The sequence below is a fragment of the Hypanus sabinus genome, assembly GCF_030144855.1.
Source record: "Hypanus sabinus isolate sHypSab1 chromosome Y unlocalized genomic scaffold, sHypSab1.hap1 SUPER_Y_unloc_2, whole genome shotgun sequence".
NCBI classification, from domain to species: Eukaryota; Metazoa; Chordata; class Chondrichthyes; order Myliobatiformes; family Dasyatidae; genus Hypanus; species Hypanus sabinus.
Window position 1 is genome coordinate 622,071 of NW_026779021.1, and position 15,837 is coordinate 637,907.

Genomic DNA, 15,837 nt, shown 5'->3' on the forward strand with positions numbered 1-15,837 from the left:
CCATGTGATCACCCGGGAAAAAAAAACTACTTGCCAATTGAGGAGAAAAAATCTAGAAAATTCATCTCCGACCCATCCAGGCTCTCGAAAACTGGTCCAGGAGATCACATGGCTGATCTAAACCTAGCCTCATGTCCACTTACCTGCTCGCTCACCATATCCCCTAATGCCATTTTTATCCAGGAAAATGTCTATCTCCGTTTTGAATTTATTGAGTGTAGTAGCTTCCACCGCTCTCTGGGGCAGTAAATTCCACAGCCCCACTACCCTCTGAGGGAAGAAATTTCTCCTCATCTCAGTCCTGGAACGGCATCCCCTTATTTTAAGATTATGTCCCCTAGTCCCAGTTTCACCCATCATTGGGAACATTCTCCCCGCATCCACCCGATCAAGCTCTTCACAATCTTATATGTTTCAATAAGATAGCCTCTCATTCTTCGGAACTCCAATGAGTTCCAATAGTCATTGTTATGTATTACAGTACATAAAGAGACTCTTCCCCTATCTCATCCATGCAGAATCATTCAGTCTGAATCCCATCGACCTGCACCCAACCATAGCCCTCCATACCAATGTTTTCCATGTAACTATAAGAAGGTACAGCAAAAAGTACAACTTTTTTTGTTTAACTAAAAATATCAGGAACTTTGTAGATCCTTTAATTAAACAGGTGATATTAAATAAGTGATGGAAGATACTTTGCTTTCAGATGAGTAATTATGCAACAGTGACGATGACTACTATTCAAAGCAAGCAGGAGAGATAAAGAAATTAATCTTTTCTTCTAGTACCAACCTGCAAAGATAGCCATCTCAAATCTATCTTATAATATAGTATACTAAGACACAAAATGAGTGTGAATCTGTTCCATGATAAATTAGATGGAAATGCTTAGTCATGGGGCACAAGCTTGCAATTCAAAAAGCTGCTTGACAGCAATGTCACTTTATCCACTTTCAAACTTAGGTCTACATCAGTAAGAGTACAATTGATATCTGGGACCTACATAAGACATCTTAAGTAAATCAAAAGACTTGATACAGACATCAAGAGTATACTACACATGAAAGGAGGTGAAGTGCAAAGAAGTGCCAATTTAGAAAGGACATCTACACTAAATTTTTTAACTCTGCAATGTCGATAAATATGATTATTTGAACTGAGATGGTACCTTCTTAGAAAAGTTGGAGTTTCAGAAGAAATTAGTACTAAATACTTGCCATGTTCAGATTACCTGATTCTGTTTGCAGTGACTGTATTTTCTTTGAGTCATCCAGCATAGGATTGGTTGATTCGTTCTTTAATTGCATGTGACCTGATTGCAGAGACATGATGGGTTCAAGTTTCTGTGGAACTTGTTTGCTGGGCTTGCAGACAGGTGAAACCAACGTAGCTTGTGGTTGAGCTTCAGGAGGTACAAAGGAGCTGCCCTCCTCAGACTGCTTCTCATTCTGTTGATGAGGAACCAGGTTTACTTTCAGTAGGTGATCTTGTGAAATGCTCTGTGAAGAGTTCTTATGGCCGGTGTCGATGTGCTGCTTTTCTGGTGAAACCTTTTTTTCTTGTATTTTTATTTTCTTTTCCTTTTTTTTCACTAAGAATTAAAAGATAAAATTTAAAAACCAATTCATAAAATCTGCACAATTCTAGTCAACCTCACCCAAGTTCCTCTCTCCTAAAGGTAATGACTAAAGATCGAATATAGTTTAATGTGCCACACTCAAATACCCATTCCTTTTGGTGAGGGTCAAACATTCAATTTCTGTTTAAAAGTTTCCAAATTCCATAGCCTAATCTAATAGCTCTGTACAATGGACATTGCTCACCTTTGTTAACTGGTTTTAGAGGAGGTACTTTAGAAGGCATCCACTGAAGATTTTGACACTTTCGAATTCTATATTAAAAGAAAAGATATTGAGATATTGTGGATATTGCAAAAAAAGTAATCAGATTGATGAATTGTTGCAACTAAATTTGCAAACACAATTTGACTTAAATCTAACAGATTGACTGAATGAAGCATCTTCACAGAATCTTCCAATCATCACTACAAATCATATCAGCAGGCTCAAATCAGGAGTCATACCCAAATACACTGTTGTTCCTCTCTGCAACTTATGGTGCATTGGATGCTCTTTAGCAATTGTCTGTTTTTACAAAGCCAAGTTGCTAACTTGCCACTCAGTCTAGCACAGAAGTATGCAAGCAGCCAACTGGATTTGAATCCAGAACCAATCTCCTTAAAGTCCAGTACAATGCTACTGCATTCCCAGCTGGCTTAAATATACACTGATCCCACAAAAAGTACATCTGAGAGCCAGAAGGCTTAAAAGCAGACTCTTCTACTATTCTAGTTCTATTATTTTTCTATGACTCAAGATAGAATTTCATTTTTACCCTGAAGAAACAACCAGATCTGTAACTTAACAGTATTGCAGCATTTTGCATACATACAAATACAGTTGGCCCTCCTTATCTGTGGGGGATTGATTCCGAGACCCCTCGCGGATACCACAATTCATGGATGCAAAGTTCCTTTTTCAATCTGTCTCAATGTGGTGGATCTTAGGACCCAGCAGAACCCCATAGCTCATTTAACATGACTCCGTGTGGTGGACATTAGAACATGGCAGCAGAGATCTGATCAGCAGTGTTTCTGTTCATGAAAATAATTATGAGCACGATTGAAAATAAAGTGGAAATAATAAAGCAGTCGGAAACACCATAGGTCACTGGAAAAGTGTTAGGCTATGTCGGTCAACAATCCGGACAATTTTAAAGGATAAAGTGAGAAAGAACCAGCCCCGATGAAAGCTACAATTATTACTAAGCAATGCAGTGATTTAATTATTGGGTTTTGGGGTTTTGAGTTTTTGATCCTTCATATCAACCCGGCATGGAAGCGATCTGATACTTTTGTTCCCGAGCCCGGCGCTGAAACATTCATTCTGAAGTGTTTTATATGCATAGAAAGGTAAAATATATACTATATACAAAGACAAACGTTTGACTAACTGACGCTAAATATACCGGATGTACCTGTTCCAACTTACTTAGTAAGCGAACTTCCGATTTTTTCCAATCCCGATCCACAATAACCCGCGCACATCCTCCCATATACTTTAAATCATCTCTAGATTACTTATAATACCTAAACAATGTAAATGCTATGTAAAGAGTTGTTAGTCTGCATTGTTTAGGGAATAATGACAAGAAAATAGTCTGTACATGCTCGAACAACAAGTGCTGGAAGAGCACTTCTAGGTTTCCACGATTTGCAGTTGGTTGAATTTGCGCATGCGGAACTCGTGGATAAGGAGGGCCGACTGTATAAAAAAAAAGGGTAGGAGTGGGCCACTTCATTTCTCAAGCTTGTTCACCACTCAAAAAGCAAAACGGCTGACATGGTTACTATCTTCAAGCCCAAAATTCAAACTGGCACAGAAATCCTTCACTCCCTTATTTATCAATACATCTACCCCACTATAAAGTTGTTAGATTATTTCTCCAATCTTTGAAAAAAGGTTCCAAGTGCTCAAGACCATCTGAGGGAAAAAGGCTACAAATGGTCAGCAATAATTATCTAGATATTGCAATACTTTTTCTTTCCTTACTGATAAAATGAAAAATGTTATATTTTCACATCTGAACTGCATTTTGCAGATCATTACTATTGACTTAATCTATTTATTTCTCTTTTAAAACCTCCTCATGTCTTCTTTATAATTCACCTACCTACTTATGTTTGTATCAACAAAGTTAGCAAAGGCACATTTCAAAGTTCAAAGTAAAATTTATTATCAAATTACATATATGTTACCACGTACAATCCTGGAATTCTTTTTCCTGCAGGCATTCTCAGCAAATCTATAGACTAGGAACTCAGAATCAGGTTTAATATCACTGGAATATATCATGAAATTTATTAACTTAGCAGCAGCAGTACATTGCAATATGTGATGATACAGAAAACAGAAGTAATACATATAGTAAGTACATACATGTATATTAAATAGTTAAATTAAAAATAGTAGAAAAACAGATATAATAATAGTGAGGTAGTGTTCATGAGTTCAATGTTCATTCAGAAATTTGATGGCAGAGGAGAAGAAGCTGTTCCAGAATCGTTGAGTGTGTGTGTTAAGGCTTCTGTACCTCCTTCCTGATGGTACCAATGAAAAGAGGGCATATCCTGGGTGATGGGGTCCTTAATTATAGACACTGTCTTTCTGAGACACTGCTCCTTGAAGATGTCTTAGATACTATGGAGGCAAGTACTCAAGATATAGATGACTAATTTTACAACTTCCTGTGGCTTCTTTTGATCTTGTGCAGCAGCTCCACATACCAGTAATGCAGTCAGAATTTTCTCCACGACATATCTGTGTAAGTTTTCCAGTGTCTGAAGTAACAAACCAAATCTCTTCAAACTCTGAATGAAATACAGCCATTATCCAGTGTTTTTTATAGCTGTGTTCATATGTTAGGACCACATTAGATTGTCAGACATCTTGACGCCCTAGAACTTGAAGCTGCTCACTCTCTCCATTTCTGATCCCTATATGAGGATTGGCCTGTAATCCTTCATCCTACCTTTTCACAATCACCTCTTTGGTTTTACTGATGTTAACTGTAAAATTGTTGTTGCAACACAACTCAACTAGCATGTCCTGTCGAAAAATTTTGGCCCAAGATGTTCACTGTACTTTTCTATATCTTTTCAATAGATGCCACGTGGCCTGCAGAGTTTTGTAAAATGTTGGCCAACATTTTGTATGTGTAGATGGTATATCTTGCTCTTGTACACCCTCGTTTGCATCCAAAATTCTACGAACATTGTTTGTATCGTCAGCAAACTTAAAGATGGCATATGAACTGTACCCAGCTACACAGTCATTGGTATAGAGGGAGTAGAGCAGTGGACTAAGCACACATCCGAGGTGAGTTAGTGTTGATTGTCAGCAAGGAAAATTTATTAATACCAATCAGCACAAACTGTGGTCTTCTAGTTACGAAGATGAAGATCTAATAGCAGAGGCAGGTACAAAGGTATTCCAATCATAAACAAAAGAAAATCTGCAGATTCTGGAAATCCAAGCAACATACACAATATACTGTGGGAACTCAGCAAGCCAGGCAGCATCTATGGAAAAGAGTATCATTGACAATTGTTGAAGGTCAATGTCCTTCAGCAGGACTAGAAAAAAAATGAGGAGTTGGTGTAAGAAAGTGTGGGTTGGGGATGGGAAGGGAGAAGTAAAAAGCTGGGAAGTTGCTTGGTGAAACAGATACAAGGCTAGAGAAGGGAGAATCTAATAGGAGAGGATAGAAGGCCATAGAAGAAAGAAAAGGAGGAAGGAGTACCAGGGGGAGGAAATTTTCAGGGAAGGTGAAAAAGGGAAAAGGGAATGGAAAATGGTGATGGGGGAAGAGGCTGGAGGGCAGGATTATCTAAAGTTTGATAAATATATGTTTATGCCATCAGGTTGGAGACTACACAAATGGAATATTGTTGTTCCTCCTACTTGAGTGCAGCCTCATCACAACAGTAGAGGAGGGCATGGATTGACATTTAAGAGGCGTTTGTATTGTCTAGGTGATCTAAGGCTGTGTGAAAAGCCATTGCAATTACACCTGCCACAGACTTATTAAGGTGATAGGCAAACTACAGTGAGTTGAAACCCTTGCTGAGGCAAAAGTTGAATCTGGCATGACAAGCCTCTCAATATTCTGGACAAAAGTCATTAAGCTATTCATACCACTCTTCTTGGGCACTGGTATAACTGTAAACAGGATCAATGAACAACGTACACAAAAAATGCTAGAAGAACACAGCAGGCTAACCAATATCAATTCAAAAAGGTACAGTTTTTCCAAACACAAGGAAATCTACAGATGTTGGAAATTCAAACAACAACACACACAAAATGCTGGTGGAACGCAGCAGGCCAGGCAGCATCTATAGGGAGAAGCAATGTCGACGTTTTGGGCCAAGACCCTTCGTCAGGACTAACTGAAAGGAAAGACAGTAAGAGATTTGAAAGCAATGGGGGGAGGGGGAAATGCGAAATGATAGAAGACCGGAGGGGGTGGGATGGAGCTAAGAGCTGGAAAGTGATTGGCGAAAGTGATACAGAGCTGGAGAAAGGAAAGGATCATGGGACGGGAGGCCTCAGGAGAAAGAAAGGGGGAGGGGAGCACCAGAGGGAGATGAAGAAAAGGGGAAGGAAGGGCACTTCCGTTAAAGTTAGAGAAGTCAACGTTCATGCCATCAGGTTGGATGCTACCCAGACAGTATACAAGGTGTTGTTCCTCCAACCTGAGTGTGGCTTCATCTTTACAGTAGAGGAGGTCATGGATAGACATATCAGAATGGGAATGGGATTTGGAATTAAAATGTGTGACCACTGGGAGATCCTGCTTTCTCTGGCGGACCAAGCGTAGGTGTTCAGCGAAACGGTCTCCCAGTCTGCCCCGGGTCTCACCAATATATAAAAGGCCACACCGGGAGCACCGGACGCAGTATACCACACCAGCCGACTCACAGGTGAAGGGTCGCCTCACCTGGAAGGACTGTCTGGGGCCCTGAATGGTGGTGAGGGAGGTGAGTTTTGTTGCTTGGTTTTCCAGCACCTGAAGATCTTCACATTTGTCAACGAACAACAAAAAGTGTAAATGCAAATATAAATAAATAGCAATGAATAATGGCATGAAATAAGAAGATGAGGAGTCCTTAAAGTGAAACTATCGGTTGTGGGATCACCAGAAATAAAATGAGTGTAATTATCCTCTTTTGTTCAAGAGCCTGATGGTTTGAGGGTTAGTAGCTGTTCTTAAACCTGGTGGTGGGAGTCCTGAGGCTTTTGTACCCTCTACCTGATGGCAGCAGAGAGAAAAGAGCATAGCCTGAGTAGTAAGGATCTTAGATGATGGATGCAGCTTTTCTATAACAATATTTCATGTAGATGTGCTCAATGGTTGCGAAGGTTTTGTCCATGATGTACTGCGTCAAATCCATTAACTTTCGTAGGATTTTTTGCTCAAAGATATTGGGGTTTCCAATACCAGGCCATAACACAGTCAGTCAGCATACTTCGCAGCACACACCTATAGAAGTTTGCCAATGTTTTTGATAACGTGCCAAATCTCCGCAGTCTCCTGAGTACTAGAGGTGCTGCTGTGCTTTCTTTAATGGGCCCAGGACAGATCTTCTGAGACAGTTACTTTTGGTAAAATCACATAATTTAGATTAATTGCAAATACAAAGGATTCCAGTTAATTAGGCCATAAGATAATCAGGGCAGTCACTTATTTGCGGTAACTCTTAAAAAACAGAAATTGATAAAATAGGAAAGATTCCCTTCATTTATTTGGGATACTAAGCCACTGAACTGGGACAACACACTACTGCCAAACAGTTTCCAATCAACATTAGATGTACACTCCTTTGTGGCTATTAAACACTACACTATGCTTAAAGTGAACTATTTTTAAATTGTGTCAGATGTCTGTGTTTATATTCAAAACGTATAACTTCTGTCACTCATAGTTGAGAAATAAGCAGTAAGATAAATCACAACTGTGTATAAGATGATGAGAGGCATTGATCGTGTGTATATAACCATATAACAATTGCAGCACGGAAACAGGCCATCTCAACCTTTCTAGTCCAAGCCAAATGTTTACTCTCACCTAGTCCCACCAACCTGGACTCAGCCCATAACCCTCCATTCCTTTCCTGTCCATATACCTATCCAATTTTACTTTAAATGACAATATCGATCCTGCCTCTACCACTTCTACTGGAAGCTTGTTCCACATAGATGCCACTCTCTGAGTAAAGAAGTTACCCCCCCCCCCGTGTTAGCACTAAACTTTTGCCTCTAACTCTCAACTCATGTCCTCTTGTTTGACTCTCCCCTTCTCTCAATGGAAAAAGCCTATCCACGTCCTCTGTCTATCCCCCTCATAATTTTAAATACCTCTATCAAGTCCCCCCTCAACCTTCTACGTTCCAAAGAATGAAGACCTAACTTGTTCAACTTTTCCCTGTAACTTAGGTGCTGAAACCCAGGTAACATTCTAGTAAATCTCCTCTGTACTCTCTCCATTTTGTTGCCATTTTTCCCATAATTTGTTGACCTGAACTGTACACAATATTCCATATTTGGCCTTGCCAATGCCTTGTACAATTTTAACATTACATCCCAACTCCTATACTCAATGCTCTGATTTATAAAGGCCAGCATACCAAAAGCTTTCTTCACCACCCTATCCACATGAGATTCCACCTTCAGGGAACTATGCACCATTATTCCTAGATCACTGTTTTACTGCATTCTTCAATGGCCTACCATTTACCATGTATGTCCTATTTGGATTATTTCTACAAAAATGTAGCACCTCACACTTATCAGCATTAAACTCCATCTGCCATCTTTCAGCCCACTCTTCTAACTGGCCTAAATCTCTCCGCAAGCTTTGAAAAACCTACTTCATTATCCACAATGCCACCTATCTTAGTATCATCTGCATACTTACTAATCCAATTTACCATCCCATCATCCAGATCATTAATGTATATGAGAAACAACACTGGACCCAGTACAGATCCCTGAGGCACACCTCTAGTCACCGGCCTCCAACCTGACAAACAGTTACCCACCACTACTCTCTGGCATCTCCCATCCAGCCACTGTTGAATCCGTTTTACTACTTCAATATTAATACCTAAAGATTGAACCTTCCATGCGGAACCTTCTCAAAGGCCTTTCTTAAGTCCATATAGACAACATCCACTGCTTTACCCTCGTCAACTTTCCTCATAACCTCTTCAAAAAATTCAATAAGATTTGTCAAACATGACCTTCCACACACAAATCCATGCTGCCTGTTCCTAATCAGACCCTGTCTATCTAGATAATTTTATATATATATATATACCATCTCTAAGAATACTTTCCATTAATTTACCCACCACTGACGTCAAACTTACAGGCCTAAAATTGCTAGGTTTGCTCTTAGAATCCTTTTTAAACAATGGAACCATATGAGCAATCCCTGTCTCTAATGACATTTGAAATATTTCTGTCAGAGCCCCTGCTTTTTCTACACTAACTTCCCTCAAGGTCCTAGGGAATATCCTGTCAGGATCCGGAGATTTATCCACTTTTATATTCTTTAAAAGTGCCAATACTTCCTTTTCTTTAATCATCATAGTTTCCATAACTACCCTACTTGTTTCCCTTACCTTACACAATCCTTAGTGAATACCGAAGAAAATAAATTGTTCAAAATCTCCCCCATCTCTTTTGGCTGTGCACATAGCTGTCCACTCTGATTCTCTAAGGGACCAATTTTATCCCTTACTATCCTTTTGCTATTAATATAACTGTAGAAACCCTTTGGATTTATTTTCACCTTACTTGCCAAAGCAACCTCATATCTTCTTTTAGCTTTTCTAATTTCTTTCATAAGATTCTTTTTTACATTCTTTATATTCCTCGAGCACCTCATTTACTCCATGCTCCCTATATTTATAGTAGTTCTCCCTCTTTTTCTGAACCAAGTTTCCAATATCCCTTGAAAACTATGGCTTTCTCAACCTTTTAACCTTTCCTTTCAACCTAACAGGTACATAAAGATTCTGTACCCTCAAAATTTCACTTTTAAATGACCTCCATTTCTCCATTACATCCTTCCATTAAAACAAATTGTCCCAATCCACTCCTTCTAAACCCTTTCGCATCTCCTCAAAGTTAGCCTTTCTCCAATCAAAAATCTCAACCCTTCTCCATAATTAATTATATTGAAACTAATGGCATTGTGATCATTGGGCCCAAAGTGCTCCCCAACACATACCTCCATCACCTGACCTATCTCATTCCCTAACTGGAGATCCAACACTCCCCCTTCTCTAGTTGGTACCTCTATGTACTGCTGCAAAAAACTATCCTGCACACATTTTACATCCACCCCTTTTTCAGTATGGGCTTCCCAGTCTATGTGTGGAAAATTAAAATCTCCCACAATCACATACTTGTGCTTACTACAAATATCTGCTATCTCCTTACAAATTTGCTCCTCCACATTAGGTGGTCTGTAATACACCCCTATAATTGTTACTACACATTAACCATTCCTCAATTCCACCCAAAAAGACTCCCTGGATGAGCCCTCTAATCTAACCTGCCAAATATTTTCTCTGACAAGCAATGTAACACCTCCCCCTCTTGTCCTCCGATTCTATCATACCAAAAGCAACAAAATCCAGGAATATTTAGTTGCCAATCACACCCCTCCTGCAACCATGTTTCACTAATAGCTACAACATCATATTTCCAAGTATCAATCCATACTCTAAGCTCATCCACCTTTCTTACAATGCTCCTAGCATTAAAATAGATGCATTTAAGAAACGCTCCACCTCTTACTCTCTGTTTATCTCTAACAGTGCAAACAACTTTATTATCTTTTTCTTCCTTCTCCCCTACATCTTTGGTCTGAGCACTCCTTCTCTATCACCTGCCTATCCTCCCTCACACACTGTCTACGCTTTCTCTATTTGAGAACTAACCTCCTCTCTCCTAGTCTCTTCAATTTGATTCCCACCCCCCCAACCATTCTAGTTTAAAGTCTCCCCAGTAGCCTTCGCAAATATCCCCACCAGGATATTGGTCCTCCTAGGATTCAAGTGTAACCCGTCCTCTTTGTACAGGTCACACCTGCCCCAAAAGAGGTCCCAATGATCCAAAAACTTGAATACCTGCCCTCTGCTCCAATCCCTCAGCCACGCATTTATCCTCCACCTCATTCCATTCCTACTCTCACTGTTGCGTGGCACAGGCAGTAATCCCTAGATGAATACCTTTGTGGTCCTTCTCAACTCCCTTCCTAACTCCCTATATTCTCCTTTCAGGACCTCTTCCCTTTTCCTACCTATGTCATTGGTACCTATATGTACCACGACCTCTGGCTCCTCATCCTCCCACTTCAGGTTATCTTGGACCCGATCAGAAACATCCCAGACCATATAGTCGGAGGATTTTTCCCAGGGCTGAAATGGCTATCACTAGAGGGCACAAGTTTAAAGTGTTTGGAAGTAGGTACACAGATGGCAGTGGTAATTTTTTAACACAGAGAGTTGTGAGTGTGTGGAATGGGCTGCCAACAACGGTGATGGAGGTAGATATGATAGGGTCTTTTACGAGATTCCTTGTCAAGTACTTGGAGCTTAGAAAAATAGAGGGCTATGGGTACCCCTAGATAACTTCTAAGTTAAGGACATGTTCGACATAGCTTTGTGGGCCAAAGGGCCTGTATTGTGCTGTAGGTTTTCTATGTTTCTAGAACTGTTTTGCTCTGCACTTAAAGCTTTGAAGTGCCAGAAAAAGACAGGAGTGAAAATTAAACAATTTCACTACCTCAACAAATTAAGAACTACAAAAATTTAAAGATCTCAATAATCATCTTGAATGTTGTAATGAAAATGAAGATTTGTAAGTTGCAATCTTTTAAAGCATTGTATAGACAATCCATTATCTTCTTGAGGTATCTATACTGATGTTGTTCATTTACATTCAATCAAAAGAATGCAGCTGCATACACTGTATAAATTCCTCTGTCAATAAATATTAGAAACAAGTACAGTTTCATGGTATTAGTATTGGTAGTGTTCTAATTTGTTCCATATTTCATTTAAATACAGTCGGAGCTCCTTATCCATGGGGAATTGCTTCCTGGACCCCCACGGATACCAAAGAACGTGGATGCTCAAGTCCTTTATTTAACCTATCCAGTGCAGTGGTCTTTGGGACCCAGCAGAACCCCGGATTTTATTTAACATGATTGAAAATCAGGTGGAAGTACTAAAGCGATTGGAAAGAGATGAAACGCCATCACCATTGGAAAAGCATTTGGCTACAGTCAGTCAACGATCGGAACAATTTTAATGGAGCATGTGAAAGGCCCTGTCCCGATGAAAGCTACAATTATTACTAAGCAAAGCTGTGGTTTAATTATTGAAATACCTATGTTTCTTAAGTGTTTTATATGCATAGAAAGGGAAAATATGTACTATATACTAAGAAAAACGTTTGAATAACTGACGCTAAATAATACCGGACATACCCATTACAACTTCAAATCCACTTAAAGACGGACTCAGGAATGGGACTTGTTCATAATCCAGAGACTGCCTGTATTTTAAAGTCATTTCTAGATTACTTATAATAACTAATACAATGTAAACACTATGTAAATAGTTGTTATACTGTATACAACAAGAAAAAAAGTCTGTACATGCTCAAACACCGAGTGCTGGAGAGAGAACTTCCGGGATTTCCTGATCCATGGTTGGTTGAATCTGCCCATGTAGAATCCACGGATAAGGAAAGCCAACTGTATGTGTTACTCTGTTAAACAGTACTAGATTTTTAAAATACTTCTTAAAACTACTTCCACAAAACTTCAGTTAACTGGGACAGCCACTCACTTGGGCCAAAATTTAATGTGTCTGAATTAACCTGAATCTATTGTACTTGAAGCCGTGATCCCTCCTTGATTAGATAAAGTCAATTCATTCCTTCTCTATTTCCTGGTTGATTAACAATCTTCTATTCACAATATGATGAGGACCGGTGTGTATTCCATCAACTTACCAAAAGTAGCCATAAATTCATAATTGGAAGCAGGAACTCAGTAACAGCGAGAATTACTAAGACCCACTTCTTGGGTTTTTCTGGAATTCGCAGCAACAACTTTGCATTCAACAACATTAAGAAAAATGAATTGTGGTCATGGACTTCAGGAATGGTAAGTCGAATGAATACACACTAGTCCTCATCAAGGCATCAGAAGTGGAAAGGCTGAGCATTGTCCATGATCCTGGGTGTCAACATTTCTGAAGATCTATCCTGGACCCAACATGGTGATGCCGTTATAAAGAAGGCATGATGGTGGCTGTATATCATTAGGACTTTTGGTAGAACTAGTATGAATTCAAAGACATGAAAATTCATACAGAAGTAATGCATCACCTGCTGATATGGAGGAGCTACAGTAGAGGATTGGAAAAAGCTGAAGAGTTAGCCATCTGCATCATGCCTTTCTAGCATCCATGATAACTTCAAAAAGCAATATCATAAAATGGAGGCATCCATCATTAAAGGTTCTCATCTCCCAAAACATGGCCTCTTCTCATTGCTATATCAATGAGTCTAAAGGCACACACTCAAAAGTTTCAGGAATAGTTTCTTCCTCTGATTGTTGCGCCATCAGACTCCTGAATGGCGAATTAACCCATGAACACTTCCTCAATATTCTGCTTTCCTTCTCTTTATGTAATAGTTAATTTTCTAAAAAATATATACTTTACATTGTAATTTATAGTTTCTATTGCTAGCTAATGCAATGTACAGCTGCCACAAAACAACAAATTCCACAACATACGTTGGTGGTATTAAACCTAATTCTGATTTTCATTCTCAACTGTAAACATAGAACATGGTACAGTACAGCAAAGCATCCAGAACAGGGCCTTCAGCCCATTGTGCCTGTATTTGTCATAGCAATCTAAATTTATGCTATCTGCTTCCATATAGTCCATACCCCCTTGTCCATTACGAGTTTGTTTGTCTGCCTAATTGTAGCTAGCATCACTGTGTAGGAAGTTTCCCACTCTTAAATCAATGCCTGTAGTATTTGTCATTTTCACCCTGCAGAAAAAAGACTGACTACATACTGTATCTACCCATCCCACAATTACAGATATACTTATATTAGGCTGCCCTTTAATCTTCAATATTCTTCAGAGAACAATCAAAATTTGTCCAGTGGTTTGTAACTGAAGGACTCCACTGAGGGCAACATCACAGTGAGCCTTATTATACCTACTCAAGCATCTACATTATTCCTTTAGAGAGGTAACCAGAGTTCAAAGTAAATATATTATCAAAGTATATATGTTACTACATATTACTTGAGATTCATTCTCTTACAGGCTTTTACAGGAAAAGGAAGAATTTCACAAAAAATTGTACATATTAAATTCAATCAGATTAAAGGGCACCTCACTATCAGGTCATTAGTTACTCCATAACTGTACACCCTGTCCAATATAACCTGCTCTCTGATTGACCCAACCACACTTTAAACTTTAAAGTATATTCAATATCAAAATGTGCATACTATATACAGTCCTGAGATATGTCTTCTTACAAAACAAAGAAGCCCAAAAGAATCTATTAAAAAAGAGTCAATCAAATCAGAATCAGGTTTATTATCACCGGCATGTGACATAAAATGTGTTAACTTAGCAGCAACAGTTCAATAAAATACATAATCTAGCAGAGAAAAAATAATAAATAAAATAATAATAATAAACAAGCAAATCAATTACAGTAAACGTATATTGAATAATTTTAAAAACATGCAAAAACACAAAATACGGCATATTAAAAAATTGAGATAGTGTCCAAGAGTTCAATGTCCATTTAGGAATCAAATGGCAGAGGGGAAGAAGCTATTCCTGAATCACTGACTGTGTGTCTTCAGGCTCCTGTACCCCCTCCCTGATGGCAAAGGGGAAGAAGCTGTTCCTGAATCACTGAGTGTGTATCTTCAGGCTCCAGTACCTCCTCCCTGATGGCAGAGGGGAAGAAGCTGTTCCTGAATCGTTGAGTGTGTGTCTTCAGGCTCCTGTACCTCCTCCCTGATAGCAGAGGGGAAGAAGCTGTTCCTGAATCGTTGAGTGTGTTTCTTCAGGCTCCAGTACCTCCTCCCTGATGGCAGAGGGGAAGAAGCTGTTCCTGAATCGTTGAGTGTGTGTCTTCAGGCTCCTGTACCTCCTCCCTGATGGCAGAGGGGAAGAAGCTGTTCCTGAATCGTTGAGTGTGTGTCTTCAGGCTCCTGTACCTCCTCCCTGATGGCAGAGGGGAAGGAGCTGTTCCTGAATCGTTGAGTGTGTGTCTTCAGGCTCCTGTACCTCCTCCCTGATGTTAACAGTGAGAAAAGGGCATGCCCCGGCTGCTGGAGATCTTTAATAAAGGACGCTGCCTTTCTGAGTCACTGGTCCTTAAAGATGTCCTAGGTATTTAATAGCTTAGTACCCAAGAAGAAGCTGACTAGATTTACAAATCTCTGCAGCTTCTTTCAGTCCTGTACAATAGGCCCCCCCCCACCCATGATGCAGCCTGTCAGAATGCTCTTCATAGTACACTATAAAAGCTTTTTGAGTGTATTTGTTGACATGCTAAATACCCAATGAGCAGAAGAAAAAAATATATTACAAACAAGAGTAAACAAATTACTAAGTTCACAAAAGTCATCATTGCGGCCATCTATTACTCCATTAGTTGTACACCACAAACTTAGTTCAGTAAAGAGGTAAGTAAACCTCACAGAACAGTGAGATGAACCAGTACACCCTGGCCCTGATAAACTAGTCTTTTCAATCTGGCCTAGTGCTTAAATCATACAAACCTTCTTCACTCTCTAGCCTGGGCCCATCACCTCAATTCACCCCATACCCAATCTTTCCAATTCAGCCTAACTCTTATATCATTCAAACCTTAGATCTTTTCTGCTGTTGGATCCTGCTGCCTTGACTCTGCCTCCCCTCCATTCACCTCAACTTCATTCTATTGTATATTGCCGATGCTATTATTTTTCTTTTCTGCAAATTTCACTATCACAGGAATGTAACCAGGCTAACAGCAGCATTAAGTAACATTTTTACACAGCCATATGAGTTTCCAAGATAAAGCTGCACACTACACACTCAGAATAAAAATCCAACACCAATCCAACTTGAAGCATCAATGTAAATTTTTATCCCAA

General features: G+C 39.4%; 1 protein-coding gene across 8 annotated transcripts in view; it reads right to left on the reverse strand.

The window, feature by feature from the left end:
• LOC132386023 (histone-lysine N-methyltransferase 2A-like) overlaps nucleotides 1–15,837 on the reverse strand; it is a 316,855-nt gene that overhangs the window by 160,012 nt on the left and 141,006 nt on the right. For all 8 annotated transcript variants that reach the window (XM_059958301.1, XM_059958298.1, XM_059958300.1 and 5 more), the window contains exons 6-7: nucleotides 1,827–1,894; nucleotides 1,235–1,594 (exon numbers count right to left, since the gene is read on the reverse strand). In XM_059958301.1, coding sequence (XP_059814284.1) covers nucleotides 1,235–1,594; nucleotides 1,827–1,894 — 428 coding nt within the window. The remainder of the gene's footprint in view (nucleotides 1–1,234; nucleotides 1,595–1,826; nucleotides 1,895–15,837) is intronic.